This window comes from Gallinula chloropus, assembly GCF_964237585.1.
Source record: "Gallinula chloropus genome assembly, chromosome: 1".
NCBI classification, from domain to species: Eukaryota; Metazoa; Chordata; class Aves; order Gruiformes; family Rallidae; genus Gallinula; species Gallinula chloropus.
Window position 1 is genome coordinate 117,386,807 of NC_140085.1, and position 18,203 is coordinate 117,405,009.

At 46.8% G+C, this 18,203-nt stretch overlaps 1 protein-coding gene across 1 annotated transcript in view; it reads left to right on the forward strand.

The window, feature by feature from the left end:
• The first annotated feature begins 15,656 nt into the window (after positions 1-15,656).
• PCP4 (Purkinje cell protein 4) overlaps positions 15,657-18,203 on the forward strand; it is a 50,849-nt gene continuing 48,302 nt past the window's right edge. Inside the window, exon 1 of the mRNA XM_084270948.1 lies at positions 15,657-15,742. Within this exon, the coding sequence (XP_084127074.1) occupies positions 15,734-15,742 (9 nt within the window). The 5' untranslated portion in view covers positions 15,657-15,733. The remainder of the gene's footprint in view (positions 15,743-18,203) is intronic.

Here is an 18,203-nt window from a genome sequence, read left to right on the forward strand (position 1 = left end):
CCAAAGGACAGGCAAGGAACCCCCCTTGAAGAGGCAGTACCTTTATTTGGTTTACTACAAAGCCACACAATCTGTTAGAATGAATACTGTGCCTTTAGGTTTGTCTCAGCACGTCTCGCGGGTGTCACAACACTTATGCAGATGCCAGCAATCTTTTTGATGGTTGCTAGTCCACACCAAAAGAGTGGTGGGGTAACAATTTCTGTTAGAAAATTAGCCTTATGTACTCTGGATTGTGTTATTTTTCAGTGTGGAGCAGTTGGACACACTCAAACCATGAAAAACAGGGACTGTTCTGTTACGATGTAAGCAATTTAGCAGCTGTTTTTGCAGAGATCTGCGTCTTGGAAATTTGCAAGGCTGCTCCCCGATCCTCTAAAGACATCCTCATTAAGGTCTACATTATCAGCAAAGCCCTTTGATGCTGCCTATGAGGAGGCGGTACCTCAGCCTGAGCTCAGAAAAGACTTTACATTTGAACACAGCTTCATGGTCTCCATTTGCGAAATGAACAACTCAAAGAGGACAAAGAGAGATGCAGTGACTGTGCTGAGCCATCAAAATTCACTGGGGAGGCATCCGAGCTGGCATAGGAACAGTTACTTTCCCCTACTCCTTTTATCCATTGCCAGAGCAGGGGGCAAACACAGAGGGATGATAAGGATGGGACTGCTGCTCGCCCCATGGCAGGGTAGTGCCGGTCTCCAAGTGGAATGGAGGAATATACTTCAAAGAGTATCTGGCACTGCAAAACAGGTTAAAATAAAATTAACCTCCTTTTTTTTCCCCCTAGAATTTATGTATGACGGTCACATCGTGGATTCTGGCATACTGTGGCTATTGCTGCATCGTGCAATGCTTAGAAGCATGAAGTGAGGTTTTACTTGGGCACTGGGCTCCTGTGGCACAGTGTCACAGGGCTTTGGTGAAGAAACCTCACCTGAGTGTAACCTACTGATGTATCAGCAATACCAACATAAGACCTAATTACTGATTACCTTTCACCTTAAGATCCTGAAAAGAATGGTGACATTCTATATTGTATTGTGCAAGCAAATACGAGGAAATTCTATCACTTTGTATTAAATCTTGCCAAGATTCTGTTCTCTTCATTCATGCAAAATCTCTACTGATTTCAGTAGCATGGGACTATTTTAAATTTAAAAGGTCTTTCTCATTGTGTAGGACTGCCCAGACTTACAAGGAAACATACTGCTTCCAAGGCTTACGTGTTTTGCCATTTTCTCCCAAAGTATAAAGATTAGATGCACGGATTAAATGTGTTTACAAGATGCATGTATTAAAGGCAGTGGAACATTGGGAGGTGCAAGGGCTGGAAAGTACAAGGCGAAGGTGGAGGAGGCTGAGGTAGCACACATAAATTTCCACTGCTCTGAGCCAGAACCTGGGCTGTTGGCCGACCTGGTGACAGTCGCAAAAGCTGTTCTGCTCTTTTCCCTGAGTCCCAAGGGGCTGTGTTCCTCGTTGTGAGGACCTGGCCCCTGCCTATGCCCCTGTTCCCTGCAGCTTGAGGGTGCCTGCCCTGCCTGGTACCCAGCAGGCTGCTGCTTCAACACCGTGTGCTGCTGCCAGGCCCTTCCTGAGGTGCGCAGGAGTCCTCAGTTTCCTGGCAAACAGCTGTAGGGATTCCTCGGGTCGTAAGAAAGATGATTTTGAGGGCAGACTGAAAGCCTTGGACACGTTCCATAGTTTCTCCCTACCTGCACGTTACAGCCACCAGCCTCCTCCCACCCACTCAGCGACAGCTACTTCCAGACTTAAGCACAGCCCCAGCATGAGGCAGCGAGGCTCAGCGTCACCCTTGGGTGATCCTGCCGCAGGGGCTCTTTCTGCCATGACCACAGCACTGACACTGCCCTACATTGCTCTCTCTACAGGCAGGAGCTTGCTTTACCTGTCCAGCTGCTTGCTTCGTCACATAACGTGGGAGCAACTGGCCTATCAAGTGGTCATACAGGGAAGAACGAGCCGAGCAGTTTGTCTTTATTAATCTGTGCTCATCTCTCCAGGAAGGCCAGAGCTGCTCACTCCTGTCACACCATGGCTCTGCCCCTAAACAGGAATGTAAGGAAAACCTCTGTGTCCAGAAACCTTTTTGGTGCAAGGGTTTTGCCACCGAGCCACCGCCACTGTCACATCTGAACTGTGCAGGCCTGAGCTGCACTGCTGCAAATAGAGTTTTGTTTTCCTCCACAAAAGTTTCCTTTCCCCCTTCTTTGCAGATGCATCTTTTCTCCCCCTCTACCCTTGGTTTGTTGTCACCTCTCATGGTTTTACTTGTTTAACTAGGAGCCCAAATGCCTCAGAGCAGATGCCTTGGCTCCTCAGCTGGCTGTGATGCTCCGTGAGTGGTCACTTGGCACCACAGCAAGAGCCGGAAAGGAGATCTACATCCCCTTACCCTCGGTGGCCAGACTGATGACAAATCTTGCCCTGCATTGCAGATGTGATTCAATTATTGCAATGAACCCAATCAGAAATAATTAATGAAGACCTTCTAATGCATATTGGGAAGATCATCTACCAAAGCAGGGAGGTTTTCTTTCTTCTCTTGCTATATTGCTACACTCAGCAGCTTCGGAGCTAGTAAGTTACAAAGCCTTAGCTTCCTTATATTCAAGTTCTAATCTCTTTTGATAGAGCAGAGGTAGATGCAATTAATGTCAGGTGATTATGAAGTCATTGGCAGAGCTCTGAAATGGAAACTGTAAGAAGACCCGTGAGCTATGGTTACCATTGCTACATTACTTAACATGCTCCTTTGCTTGTAGTTGTTAATTTCGCTGCAGGGTTTAGCAGCCCCCTGTGTCCTTTGTGCCCTTTGTAGCTGCTTGATAATAAAAGTTCACAGTAGATGAGTGAGTGACTGCTGGTGCCATCTCTCATTCTCCCCGTGTTTCTCTTCCAGGGAAGCACTGCCTTCAGGCACACTCGTGGGTCAGTGACCAAGTTAATTCAAAACATTGACTAAATAGCTGTAATTGCAACAATTTACATGTAGGTGCCAGGCTACAGCTACGTGGGTTTTCCCCACCGCATATGCCCAGCGCAGAGTATTCAGCTCATGGTGCCTGAGTTGATGTTATGCTGGATACCTCATAGGTAAGAGTTCATTGACCTCTGCCCGCTCCACTTGCTGAGTTCTCAGCTTTGTGCACACAGTTGTCAAATGACTATAGTTCCTAGCACGGGGCTGTTGGGTTTTTTTCCTGCCAAGGAGCAAGAGGACTTTATGAAGGCTTAAAGATCTAACTAAAAGGTCAATTGGCATAATCAACAATTTAAGTAATAAATCTATTATCACACTTTCAATTCCATTATCAATTAATGATTCCTTCCCCTGGGTTATTATTGGCATTTCAGTGCACAGAGCATGGCAATTCTCAATAGGCAGGTACATTTTTTTAATGTACTTTGTGGTCAAGGTAATTTATAACGCAAGAACTCCGAAGGACATAATGGTTACTTCGTTCTCTAGGCATCAGTCATGTCCTCCTGTAAATTAGAAGTGTGTATAATGGAACAAGGGGAATAAACATCTCATATGGAAATGGACTCCAGTTGGGATGTTGATGTGCTTGCACATCTTTTTGCATGATATTAATTGAAACCAACAAGAAATATATTCTGGTAATGCTGTTGGTCACAGCCCAAAATAGTTCCCTCTCTTTTGCATCAGCAAAGGGGGAAGGACAACAGTGAAGGGAGGGACACGTTTCAGCAGCAGAGAGGAGCTGACTCTGGTGTCTTCTCTCCTGTGGCAAGCCCAGCCTCATTCATTTGAAATGATTCTGTTTAAAGATACCATGCTGGAAACCCTCTGGGGTGACTGAGAGAAGATACCAGCCTATTCTGCTAACAGCTCTCCCAAGGGTCAAATTGTACATTACTTGTTTCCCAGTTTTATACTAATCATGATTGCCTTTTCCCACCAAACCCCATATATTGCTGATATATGGTGATTAGGTTAGTGATAGTATTTTGTCATGGCTTTTTAATACCGAATCTAAACGTGGTTTAAGCAGATAAGTAGCAAACTGTTTACAGATGCAGAACCGAGAGTGTAATTAACCATCCTGCTTAATGAGGTATTTGTTAATGGGTATCACCCAAGAGCTTGAGGATATGTATAAAATACGCTTTCACCTACCTCTCAGTCCTTGCCCTGATCAGAGCCTTCTCAAATGGAGCTTTCAAGAGGAAACCACAGCACCAGACCCCTATTAGGAAGTAAAGATTTAGAACTTATTGAATAGCCTGAGTTGCAGTGAGTCACGCTGGACTGGGAGGGTTTTCCCCTCACAACAGGGCAAAAGATGTCCATCATTAGGCAGCCCTTGCCCTCAGGCCCTGGATTTGAAGGTTTTCTGCCTCCCAGAAAACTTGGGCATACTTCAAAGCCCAGGAAGTGCTGTGGCCTCTAGAGGTGCACCACCAACAGGCAATTGGTACAAACATGTGGAGATTGATCTCCACAACCGAGTAACCACACAGGTACTTCTCCACCCGAGGAAGATTTTGTGACTGGACAACAGCAGGAATCCTGATGGTGTGTGTTAGGACTGCAGAGACATCCCTGCAAAGAGAGAAAATGTGCTAGAGATAAAAACTACAGTGAGTTTATTGTATACACGGAAGATCTCTTTCTTCATCTGAAATTTGTATAAAAATATTTTTACATATCTATTTCCATGCCAGCTGGCAACGTAGCAATGCGCTATTGACAAAGATAATACACATATAAAAACAGTCTCCAGGCTCTAAGTCAGAATCCCTTGCACATGGCGTCCAGGAATTTATATCAAAACATTGTTCTGTGTTTCCTTCTGTGGGCTGTATTTCACAGCTGTTCCTGGAGCATCATAAGGATCCCACTGATGCCAGCCCTGGGCAACAAGCTGGGGAACCTGACAACCCCCAGCGATCCCTTTTGGCCTAAATTATTGTTTGAATCTATGAATCTGTTTGAAGCTTAAAGCAAAGCAGGTAAATGCTCATCAGAATGGCAATGTCCTCTGTAAAAGAAGCTAGGATGGTTTTGACCTTTCCTGGGTAAGAGGTATGTTATTTAAAACCCTTCCCTTCCTCAGTATCAGGTGAACTCATCTGCTTACAGTTGCATAACATCATTAAAGTTTCAGCTTCTGAAACTTTAAATACAAAGAGATGATAAACTAAATATTTAAGAGAACCTGGGATTAGATTCCACTGACCTTCACAAACTCCTTCGAGTAATTTATGTAAATGAACCCGCTTACTATTCACAAAACTGAAATGCCTGAAAAAAGTGCAAATCCAGGGCTACTCCTGAGTTTTTGCAGCTGAGATCAGAGCTAGTCCATTAGGGCTGTGGCCATTACCTCGTCACACTGCCAAGTCCACTGCAGTGCCTGAACTGCTCCAAATGGTCTCAAAATGCTTTCCTCTCTGATTGTCTCAGTCAAATCATAGTGTGTCGGGGTAAACGCTTGGTCCACCCATGCCTCATTGCACTTGAGTGGCCTGGGGACGCACCAGCTACACAGGAGCATGTTAAATCTAACCGTGCTTATTTCCTGGCCCTAAGTTACACGACACAGCTATTTTTAATTTCTGTGCAGCAGCAAGTGTTAAGCAAGCTACCTGTGGCCTAGGTTGCATTTTAAAGAGGGAGGATCAGAGCAAAAAATCTGTAAAAGCTGCACACTGCCAGACAGTGTTCCAGGTGAGGCTGGATTTGGAGGATCCCACCTCTGGGCCCTGTTCTCACCCTCCCCCACTGCCATCCATAGGGGATTGTAATCTCCTAGGGGAAGGGTTTCCACACCAACCCTGAGGGCCATATCCACCAAGGCTAAAAAAAAATTGCTTAGGGTGCCTTCCTTTTCCTCATCTAGAAAATGAAAGGTGAGGCTAGGAACGAGAGAGTAAGGGGTGCTTTGTCAGGACACAAATCAGGGTGGTCAGTGATGTCCTGAAATTTCCTCAAGGGAAACTTGTCCTTTCATGGTCCACAGAGAGATCCCTAAGAGCCAGGCCCCTCCAAGTTCACCTTCTGATGGTCCTTTGGTAATACCACTGAGGAAAACTCTGTGCTGAATAAAATGGCATTGCAGTGAGTCACGTCTCTTTTGTGTTCATGAATCTGTTTTAGAGTTATGTTGACCTTTACAGGAACCTTTATTTAATAACACCTCAATTAAAGATACTGGGTCAGAGAAGGAGCACTTTCTAGCAAGGATGGAAGATGGACAGGGCTCTGCAAAAAGTCATCAACCATTAAACTGAAATGTCACCGCTAGCCCATAGGAAACAGCTAAATGAGCTGTCCTTACTGGCAACACAGACACTGTAGAAGAAAGATGAAGGAAACAGAACCAAGCATTTCTTCTCTGGTAAAAGTGAGGTGCTTTTAGTAAGGAGTCATCCTTTCCCATCAGCCATCCGGCAATTGCTTTTATTTCCATCTTTTTATAATTTTAACAGAAAATATGCAAATAATTTAATTCAGAAATACTTGGCCAAATTAGCTATACATGTTCATCAGTGTAGGCATTTAGATGCCCAACACACATGGTGGGTTTTTTTCTCATGTGCTTTACATCTCCTTTTCTTTCCATGCCTCATACTCCTCTCAGCAAACTAACCTTTGCTACCAGGAGAGATCAGTTGCACAGGACAGGCTGTGTTAAAGTGCCTGAGCATGCCTCGTTACTAAATGGGTGTTTCTAGAAGCCGACACAATCTTTCTTGAATCTGTTGCTGTGCTTCACAGCTCAGAAATGAAATAGTGTTGATCTTAATTTTTCTTGGACTAGCTCAATTTCTGGATGTTAAATAAATATCCTTACCTTGGTAAGTGGAACAACCCCCACTTTGTGAATAAACTAAATGTAGGAAAACAGGCCTAGAAGGGACCTCTTGGAGTATTGAGTCCATATTGTGCTTCCTGCCTCCACCCAGCATTAATACAGTGTTGATGCTAACCAGCTCCATTTAAAAACAGAGCACGTAAGGGCCAAGAGGCCCCAGAATCTGAGAACTCCAAAGCTTCATATTGATCCAGAAATATATTTTTAAGAGATGATTAGCAATAGAGACAAATAATTCTTCTTTTTAATGACCTTCCTATGTGTGAATCCTAGCACTGGTCAAGCTTTCCTTACCCAGATGACTGCTCCGCCTTGATCCATGCACTAAGCAGTTACATCCTGCTCCACACTGGCAGGGTCCCGTCCCCCAAGGAGGTGAAGAACCCCAACAGGGATTTGCATCAGGGAAGAGCAGAGATGAAGTATGTTTGCACTGGTATCCTCATTTTGGCAGCTGATAATTATGGGTCGTTTGACCCTGTGATTCCTTTTACCGGAATATGCTATGTGTAATTACTATCAGTACAGCAATAAAAAGGTTTCTAGGGCGAGTGGAAAGAGAGGGTTTGAATGCCTTGACTTTTTCTTTTTTTTCCTGTAAACTGCCTGGCAAAATTTGGGAGCGCTACAACACAAAGACCAGAGGTTGTTTTGAAGACTCTGTTCTAAGGACGAAAAGCAAACAGGACAGAAACTTCAGCTTTACACTGTTACAGACACCAAGAAAGAAAAATAAATCCAGCAGCAGTGCAAGGGGTCTTGTAGCACTACCCTTCATTTTTGGTCCAACCAGTTGGAGTAGGAGAGAAGGTTATGATCCATGAGCTTCATGCAGAGGTTAATACTGGGAGTGATGTTACCTCTACCATACACTTTGGCCCTTGGGAGCTGGGAGCTTTCTGGATCCATTCTCTGAGCTGAGTAAGGATCTAAAGAGTACAAAAAGGGGAAAAGGCTCCATGACCCCTCTGCAATGTTCAAGAGCCAAGGAGACTCTTCTAGAGGTCTTATTTCACCTTGACATAGGAAGCATAGATATATACATAAGTACATATATATTTACATATATATATATATATATATATATGCAGCACCTAATGCACTCATCTTGCACTGGAAAGAAACCCTTTATTTTCATAAGATGCCACTGAGACTTTTTTGGGGAGTTTGATTTTTGCTTTGTTTGTTTAATCCACGGGGCACATGCTGAGCCTGGAGAATTTACCCGTAACTGCAATTCCCCCAAAGTCACTGAAGTAAGGGAAGGAGTGTACTTTAAAATTTCCTTATCTCTCCATCCTGAAAGTTATAATTGTTGTGGATCTTTTTAATCACATTAATTCCTTTGTCTGTACGGAGATTGAAAATTGTTAACTGCTAATTATTATGTCTTTTTACCTTTTAATTAAAAAGTTAGCTGCCATGGGTAGGTGCCAAGAAACATGCGAATGCTATACATTTTCACATCCCCTGACTTCTGCAAAACAGAACCAATCAAAGAGTCAAAACTTAAAACACTCCCTAGGCTGTGAAACGTTTAGAGAACTGAACTTAAAACTGAGAATGGCTTTCTTTGCGCCAAAGTTAAGGATGCACCTATGGCTTACATCCTTCAAAATTCTTTGGCCAGACTGAAGAATCAACGCTTATATTTGGGTGGTGGTTTGTTGGGTTGGATTTTTTTTAGGCTAGAAGATGACTCACACTGTACAGTAAGTCATGTCATGCAACTCTCTGGGGAAAAGTCTCAATTTTTCCAAATTACATTTGATATTTTTGTGACACCGACAGCGGTAAGATTTTGTTGGAACCATTGACTCATTCCCTTTGCAGGGGAACAAAGGTTAGATCGCAACAAATGCCCTAAGGTATTTTGCTGCTTAACTCTGCACAGCTATTAACTTCTTAATTAAAAGGTAAAAAAGACATACTAATGGGAGTTGAGCCTGTGGAAACTGCCTTTTTCTTACATTTTAAATTTTTTACTTGGGCAAATTAGCTGATATGTATGATATGACCAGTCATACATCATACAGTGTCTAGGGCTATGCTTGTTAAATCTATTAGTACAGAGGAACAAACCAAAGCCTGTAATTACAGCATGTTCTCTGTAATTAAGGTCATATTCCAGATCCCCTTCTATTTTCCAATATTCAAAGGCACGCATCTTTCTGAAACTAAAGCTTTCCATTCGAAATCACCATCCTTGATTTCAGCTGAGAGACAATCTTTTGCATTTTTTTTTCTCCCAGAAGGTTTGTGTGAAATTGCTCCTTCTCTTTAAAAATCCATTTAGGCAAAGGGACGAGAAGCACAGGTTTCACTTCAGCGTACTGACCTAAAGTGCCGGGAAACGCCAGTTTTTGCAGGCACAGCCAAAATTCAAATACATTCTACCAAAGAGAGCGGCTTGGCTCTGCTGGAATATAGAACGCCTTTCCATGCACAGCCCCATTTTCATTTTGATCTTTTTTTTTTGGGGGGGGGGGGGGTGTGATTTGAATCAAATTTTGACTTGAAAAACACAGCAGCCTGAGCCATCACCTTCTCCTGTGCCTTGGGTTCCTTCTGGAGCGGTTCTGTGGCTAACCACGCTTCTAATAAAGCAGTTTCCCTCACCGGACACCTCCGATGGTGGGAACTAAAGTGAAGCAAGACGGTGCAGCTGTGTGCCATTGCCAGCTGCAAAGACTGAGTGCACAATCAGCTCTTCAGCTATGTCGACGCAACACACGCTTCTCCAAGAATACCTTGCTCGGTCCTTGATTCGATTCACGTTGTGACTGGAAAACAGACTCTTCAGTCCCTTTGTGCAGGTGAAACTCCTCGGGACCCTGTGAGCCTTTCTGCCTCAGGACCCATCTCAGATGCTCTCCTCTCAGCTGAGTCTTTCAGGTAAGTGGGAGTAAAAGGCAGTAAAATTGCAGTCATATGCCAGCAGACAAGATTGAACACATACTGAGTGCAGACGTGATGAATAAGAAGGTGGTATTTTAATAGTAATTTTTCAGAATATAACAGCTCTTGAAAATAGATTAGCTTAGAACATTTTCTCTATTTAGAAGTGTCACTGCATAGCTGTGCACTCAAGTAAAAGCTGAGCTCTGGGGCACCTTTAAGTTAAAGGACTGCCATAGGTTAGAAAGGTTGCCAGAAAAGGGGTACCTCAAAACTAAAACTTGATGCCATCAGACAGCTTAAATGTCAGAATATAAATAAAACAAATGTTAAGGTTATCTTCATTCTAAGAGCCTCCTGAAAAACTGAAGTTGCTGATGCATTTTCAGAACTCCAGATACGTCAGACCAAGTTGTCTCATAAATTAAAATGTCAGAGCTCAGCTTGTACCCGAGATTAGGATGTGTCTGTGTGTCCGTGTACGTTCAAGAGCTATTAAGTTCAGTAGGTCCACATTAAGAAATAGGAGAGGCACATAACATTTCAGCCCACAGTTCATGTCTAGATTGCTTTGGTTGGCTGTGGAATTTTTCTCCAGTGACAGAGCACTGGGACAGGCTGCCCACAGGGGTTGTGGAGTCTTCTTCGCTGGAGATATTCAAGACCTGCATGGATGCCTGTCTGTGCGAGCTGTCCTAGGGAACCTGCTTTGGTAGGGGGGTTGGTCTCAATAATCTCTGAAGATCCCTATAATTCTGTGACTTCTGTGCATACGCAAACCTGGGAGGCAAGGAACAAGATTTGTTTAGAGGCGGAGAGAGAACAGATGTGTCTCTGCAGGTAAAGCACTTTCACTGGGGAGAGGGGAGTCCTGTGCTCACTCGGGAACCTGTATGAGGACAACTTGTAAATCTCATACTCTGACTGCGTGCTGCAGTATGTGCAAGACGTCCTCGAAGCAGAGAGCCATTACATGGAGGGCACTGCCATCAACATCAGCACCACTGCTCTAGAAGAAGAGCCCATGCCCGGTGCTGAGTCTGAAAAGAGTGGTGACAGGCTATGGACTCAAATTTAACACAAGACACAAAGAAGAATGGGATTCCCACCTTCCTCCACTTCTCCACTAGCTAATCTGGGCAGATCATTCATCAAAATGCCAGCTCATGTCAATCCTGCGCACAGGCACTGAACCAGGACCCCAGGGATGTCCTGCAGTGGGTGGGCACTGTGGTGGGTGCGTGGGGCTGAGTGACATGGGACCTCCGTGCTTCCTCAGATGCAGCTCAGTGTGCTCTGCAGCGTGCCTCTCCTGGAAGCCATGAACTCCTCAAAACAGGTCAGAAACCATAAACATTATATGTTCCCCGACTGAATCTAGTGGAAGGAGCCTTCTCTGCTAAGATGCTTCTCTGCACAGTGGGCACAGCCTGAATTATTGCCTGGAGATTTTCTGCTTCAGTGTGACACTTTTATTTTGATGGTTAAGAGCGAGACCTTCAGACTCCTATCAGCGTCGATGGGAATGGAGAATGTTTCCCTGTCTGCAGTCTGTACCGCTGTCCACGTGACCGCCCGCCCTTTGGCCAGAAACCCCCCTTTAATTGTGCTAGCATTGTGCCACGTGCCCATAAGCTGACAGACCACCAGCACTCCTATCAGGGTATGAATACTAATGTGACGTACCCACAATTATTTTTCCCTGGAAAGGGTTGTCACATCATGCAAAAGCTTCTTCGGGGGCTGAACTTCATTATGTTACTGATACTATATTACTTCGGGTTCTTGTACTGTACTGACACTCCTGAAACTGCAGAACAAACTGCTGCTCATGCAATGAACTCTTACTGTGCTCATTGCCCATTTGGTCCAGTCACAACAAGAGCCGGGACAATTAATGTAAATTTTAAAGAACGCCAGATGCTGGTGGGTGTCCTGGGAGTATCACCATAATAGAAGGGGACTAAAGATGGTATTTTAAATGGGGTCTTTCTGCTTTTCTGTTATCACTACTAACCTGGAGAAGCCTCAAAAAAAAAAAAGAAAAAAAAAAAAAAGAAAAAAAAGGGAAACTGTTCAGGCTTCAAATTCACAAAAAGTAAAGTCCCTGCAGCCCCGCAGTGCTGTGGTCCCCAGTTGTGAGTGGCAGGATTCATACTTAACCTGTACCTAAAAATCATGCATCCATACCTTTGATGAGGTGATTCTTCTCCAGCAACCTCACGCTATGAACTGTTTTTAAAGGAACTATGCATATCTGCAAACATGGCACTGGCCCTGGTTAAAAGATGAAATCACAGAATCACAGAATGTTAGGAGATGGAGGGAACCTCTGGAGATTACCTAGTCCAACCCCCCTCCCAGAGCAGGATCACCTAGATTAGGTCACACAAGAACATGTACAGGTGGGGTTTGAATGTCTCCAGCGAAGGAGACTCCACAGCCCCTCTGGGCAGCCTGTGCCAGTGCTCTGCCACCCTCACAGTGAAGAAGTTTCTCCTATATTCACATGGCACTTCCTGCTTGCAAATACTAGTAGAACACTGCCACAACCTGCAAACATGCTGCTGTGTTTAAAAGGGCAGATGAAAGTCCTCCTCCAGCTTTTGGGTCAGCACTGCATAGGTTCATATAATGCTGCCCAGCCCTACTTCCCTGCAAGACTGGAACCCCAGATACCCTCACTGAAAACCCCAATTGTGGAAGTCCCGGAGGCTGGCTCAGACGAGTAATCAGATCAATGACCGAGAAGAATTGCGCTGGCACTTTGTCAGGAGCCAGCAAGTTCCTCCAGAGCAACAATAAATCACAATTAGACATTTCATTCCTGTCCAGAAGTCAGGGCAGCAAGTTTCTGAACTGATACAATAACATGTTTATCAGCCCAAGTAAATGGATATGAATGGATTCACAAAGGTAGCCAGCCCAGGTCTTATGAGCCTGGGAAATCAAGTGAAATAAAAGGCAGCACTACTCTTCTTCTTCGGAGACAATTTACCTCCTCCTCCGGCTGAGGACTCCAGTGGCCATCCCCCACCTCTTCTGCTTTCCTAGCACCCTGAAGGAAGCAGGAGGCGAAACACACATCTACCACCCTCCTGGTACCAACCCCCACCCCAGGTTGAGTCACCCCCAGATCCACAGCCCTGTGCAGGCCATGGTAAAAAGTCGCTCTACATCTTTCTCACAAGCCCCCTCTAAATACTGAAAGGCCACAGTAAGGTCTCCCCTGAGTCTTCTCCAGGCTGAACAAGCCCAACTCTCTCAGCCTGTCTTCATAGGGGAGATGCTCCAGCCCTCTGATCATCTTCATGGCCCTCCCCTGGAAGCAGTTCAGTAGCTCTGTGTCTTTCCTGTGCTGCGGACCCCAGAGCTGGATGCACTACTCCAGGTGGGGTCTCCTGAGAGCAGAGGGACACAATCATCTTCCTTGACCTGCTGGTCATGCTGCTTTTGCTGCAGCCCAGGATATGGTTGGCTTTCTGGGCTGCAAGCACATATTGCCAGGTACGTCCAGCTTTTTATCAGCCCTCAAGTCCTCCTCCACAGGGCTGCTCCACCCATTCACACCCCAGCCTGTACTAACACTGGGAGTTTCCCTGACTGAGGTGCAGGTCTTGTTGAACTTCGTGAGATTCACATGGGCCCACTCCTCAAGCCTGTCGAGAGTCCTCTGAATGGCATCCCTTCCTTCCAGTGTGTTGATCGCACCACACGGCTTGTTGTCATTGGCAAACTTGCTGACTGTGCCCTGAATTCCACTATGTCGTTGATGAAGATATAAATAGTGTTGGTCCCAGTATGGACCCTTGAAGAACGCCACTCATTACTGGTTTCCATTCAGACACTGAGCTATTGACTGTAACTTGTTGGACATGGCCATTCAGGCAATTCCTTATCTATTTAACAGGCCACCCATCAAACCCATATTTCACCAATTTAGCAGGAAGAATGTTGCAGGGAACTGTATAAAAAACCTTAAATGAGTCTGGGTAGGTGGTATCTATAGCTCTTTGCTTGTCCACTGACTCAGGCATTACACCATAGAAGGTCACTAGATTAATGAATTATTTTTTTTTAAATTAATGTGATGTTTCCCTTTTTGCAGTCACCAGGGACTTCATCTGACTGCTGTGACTTTTCAAATATGATGGACAGTGGCTTAGCAAATACATCAGCTAATTTCCTCAGGTCACTGGGACACATCCCGTGGACTTACGTATGTTCACATTCCTCAGGTGGTCTTGAACCTCATCTTCACTTCTGACGGGAGAGACTTCATTCCCCAAGTCCCCATCTTGAGGTTCAGGGGCTGAACAGATGTGAGAAATGAGATTATAATTGAAAACTGAGGCAAAAAGTGCATTGAGTATCTCAGCCTTCTCTATGTTGGTTGTCACCAGCTTTGCTATTTTATTTACCAGGATGGCAAATTTTCTTCAATCTTCCTTTTCTGGTCAACATACCTACAAAAGCTCTTCCTAATATTTTCACATCCCTCCTCAGCTGTAGCTGTGCCTTAGCTTTCCTGAACCCATCCCTACACATCTGGGCCGTGTCCCTGTATTCCTCCCAAGAAACATGTCCCCGGTTCCACTGTCTGTGCAGTCTCTTCATCCTTGGGTGGAGGAACCCAGCCAAGCCTGCTGGAGAAGAGCACTGGAAGGAGCGCATGGCAAGACAAGGGCCAGGCAGGCATTTGGGCAGGAGCAGAGTGAAAGCCACCTCAGTGGTGACTGCAACGGGGTAGCTCCACGTGCCTCTCCGCCACTGCACGTCTGCTGATGGGTGGTACCTGAAGGTGAAGCCGCTGTGCCTGTGTCTCTGCAGCCCAAAGGAGCGAGGGGGTTTCCAGACAGGTCTCACAAATTTTATTTACACTGCTTCTGTTAAGACTGGTCCTGTACAGAGGTTTGATGGAGGCAGTCTACTGCTGGTAGGCTCCTGCGAGGTAGTCCCTGGAAGCGGAAAGGATGGGGAAGCTTCAGGGGCTTTCCAAAATAGCACGTTAACTTTTCTTACGGATTTGAGGGGGGGGGGGGGGGGGGGGGGAGGGGAAATCGAGGGAGTTAAATTCATTCCCAGAGCAAATTGAATCTGTATTTCTCCTCGGCTCCGTGAGTCAGAGCATCTGGATGTGTACGGCCAAATATAGCCGCCGCACTCCATCAGGAGACGGGCGCTGCAGCGCCGCCGCGCACTTCCCAAAGTTTTCCTCTAATCCCTCGTCCCGAAAAATTACCAGAAGGACCCTTCCCGGGGCACCCGCAGAAGCAGCTGGGTGCGGAAGGGCTGCGCATCCATCGCGACTCACCCCGCGACGTGAGCTTCGCCGCGACAAGGAGCAGAGCCGGGCGGGGGCGGGGGCGGGGGGGAGGGGTACAGACCCCTGCACACTGTTGACCATTCCGCCCAGCCCGCCCGCGTTAACTCGCGTTTCCAGGCCGACTCCAGCACGAACCATCTGAAGCACCGCGCCCGCGCCCAACCAGACGGCCGAGCCCATCCCGAGCTCCCAAACCGGGGCGGTTACCTCCCGCGAGGTCGTTCCCTTTCCCCTGCAGCGATGCTCCGGGACCACCCCGGAGGGGAGCGCCGCTCGCTTCCCGCGCGTTTGGGGAAAGCAGACAGTCCCGCTGCTGGTAACCTCTGCTTTCTGAGACCGAGCGAGCACCGGGGCCCGCGCCTCGGACCCTCCGCCCCGCCCGCTGCCCCGAGGGGCGGGGGAGGCGGGATCCCCCCCGCTGCGCGGGACCGGGACCGCCGGGGTACCCGCCGCCGCCGCCAGGGGGCGCCACGCCCTCTCGGATAGGGGCGCGGGGGGCTCGGCGCGGGCGCGGCGCTGATTGGCTGGCGCCGGCCGGGCTGGGCGCGGAGCGCCGCTTCTTAACGGGCGGCGCGGGGCGGCGGGAGCGCTGTGCCGGGCGGGCTGCTGCGGGCCGGGCTGCTGCTGCCGCGGCGACATGAGCGAGGTGAGAGGCGAGGGGGGGACGGGAGGGAGCACACGCACGGCCCAGCCGCACCCCTCACGGGCGGTGGCAGCGCTCGGCGCGGAGCGTAGCGGTGACACTGTGCGGGGTGGCTGAGGAGGGCTGGGGGCTTCGCGGGGCTCCGCCGTGCCGTCCCCGTTCCCCGCACGCAGCCGGTAGAGCTGCCGGACCCCAGGGGCGGCTCTTGGGGTGCGGTGCCCGGCTGCTGTTAGAGCCGGGCTGCGGGGGGAGCAGCTCCCCGCAGGTGCCTACGCCTGGCAGCGGAAGGCGAGGTGCTGCTGTGCCCGTCGAAGGGCTCCGTGCGCCGGTGGGGGAGTCACTGGGGCTTTTAAAGCAGCCCCCGACCCGACCCTAATAACGTGAAGAATTGGTTTAATGCTGTTCTCTGCAGCTCTAGTAAGTCGTTGTGAAAGTTATCTGCTGGGGCTCGTGGAAAAAAGCAAAAAGCCCTGCCTGTAGCTGGATGCTGGTCTAAACTTTATAAATAGTGTCCTGGGAAGGGCTGCAATTAAGGGAAAAATGTAAATAGTGTCAGACGTTTAAGGATCACTTTTACCCTTGTAAATAAATAAACTGAATTTTTTTGCTTGTGTGGTTTTTTTTTTTTTTTGTTTCAGTTGGAAAGTTCTCTGGAGCAAAATAGTTGTTTATTTAAGAGCGTTGTCAGGCAGGATGACTTCCCCACGGTGTAACCGGTTGAGTGCTGGGTGGGTTCAGCTGGCAGGTCTCACCTGCTCCAGTGCAACTCTGGGAATCAGGAGGGATACTTGTGCTTAACTGGCACCTGTTTTTGGAGGCTGTTTCCTGGTACCAAAGACCTGCTGTTTCATTTTCTAATGGGCATTTCTTAGCTGCAAAGCTAAAATTGAGAGCCACACAAAGTAAGTTTTGACTAGCTATTGTGCAGGTGTTATGCCCCTGTATATTTAGAAGAGGTGTAAACCTGTGATGGTAATGTAGCAGCATGGCCTCTGGTTGAGGGATTTATGAGGAGAAGCCTACTTCTTGGCTTGCAGGTCAGGCTAAATGGGGAACGCAGAGGAAATCCTCATTGTGCTTTGCTGCTGCTGCTTGCGGAGATCAGACAGTCCAGGTGTAATACATCAGGCTCTCTGACTTCTTGGCTGCTGCTTGTGTTTATACCAACTTGATGGAGATCAGGCAGTGTGGGTTTTGTGCAGTCACTGTCCCTCAGTCACCCAGGCTGACTGAAGTGTTTGGTGAGAGGCAACAATGCTATTTTGCTCTTTATAGGTAGTGTTCTGAGAAAAACCTTCCGTGAGGAGTAATGACTGAGTGATACTGCTGTACTTGCTGTGACTGTGCAAGGCACCCCTTTTGTTACAGCCCTGTGCTGGCTTGTATTTGCTCAGTAATTACCCCCTCAGTTTGAATTGGATTACTTGTCTTTTGGATCTTAATCCTGATGAACATTGAGATCCTCCCTAATACCAGCATAGGGGTTCTCCACTCATAACACATTTCCTTGTCCCTTGAGAGAATAGTGTTCCAGCGAACTCCGAGCTGGAAATAATGTGTCTTTCTCTGGTGCAGCACTAAGCCTTGTACGTGTGACACTTGGTGTCTTTGGTGCCACTGTCATTCAGCTGACAATATTGGAGCGTTTATCACTCACAGCTCCAATGAAGAAAAGCTTCCTTGCTGTTACTTCCCTGTCAGCTATGGCTAAAAAGATGGCTCTTTAAAAAAAAATAATCAGATGTAAGCCACTGCTCGACCCCGAATCATCTCACTGCAAAAGACTGTTGTTAAAACACAAGGCAAAAAAGATTAGCAGAAAGCAAGCTCCTTAGGCAGCTGTTTGCTCTGTTTGGATGGGGGTCTTGGGTGATTTCACTTGCAATGCGGTAAAAATTATATTGTCTTTGGTTTAATCTGCTAGAAAATCTGAGGGTAGGGTGATTGAAAAGAGGCTCATCTAGAGCTACTGAAAGATTATCCAAAATAGAACAACCGTGTTTGGAGAACAGGAAGGATTTTTTGCTTTATGGCAACAATTCTCAGAATTTGAGAGGAGCTTGAAATGCGGTTGCAGCAGTCTTTGAAGAGAGCTTGCACATCCCTTAAGTTATTTACTGAGACTTTGCAAGGATTCTTATGTTACTGCTTCAAGCAAAGTTAACTTATTCCTGGGTTTGGGCAGTGATTACCTGCAGAGAAAGCTGACCAGGAAGCAGCTATTCATTTGACTGCAGTACTTTTCTATTTTCTAGCAACCAACTCATCTTTTAGGAAGAATAAAGAACTTTGTAGAAAAACCTTACACTTCCTCTGCAGTATTTGTTTGAATGTGTTTAAGATATGGTCATAAAGCCTGGCTCTATACAGAGATCTTGAGGTATAAGACTTTGCCTGTGGCGTTGCAAAGAATGGTTACTGCTTCCTGCTGCTTGGTTTTGGCAGCAGATAAATGGCCACAGAT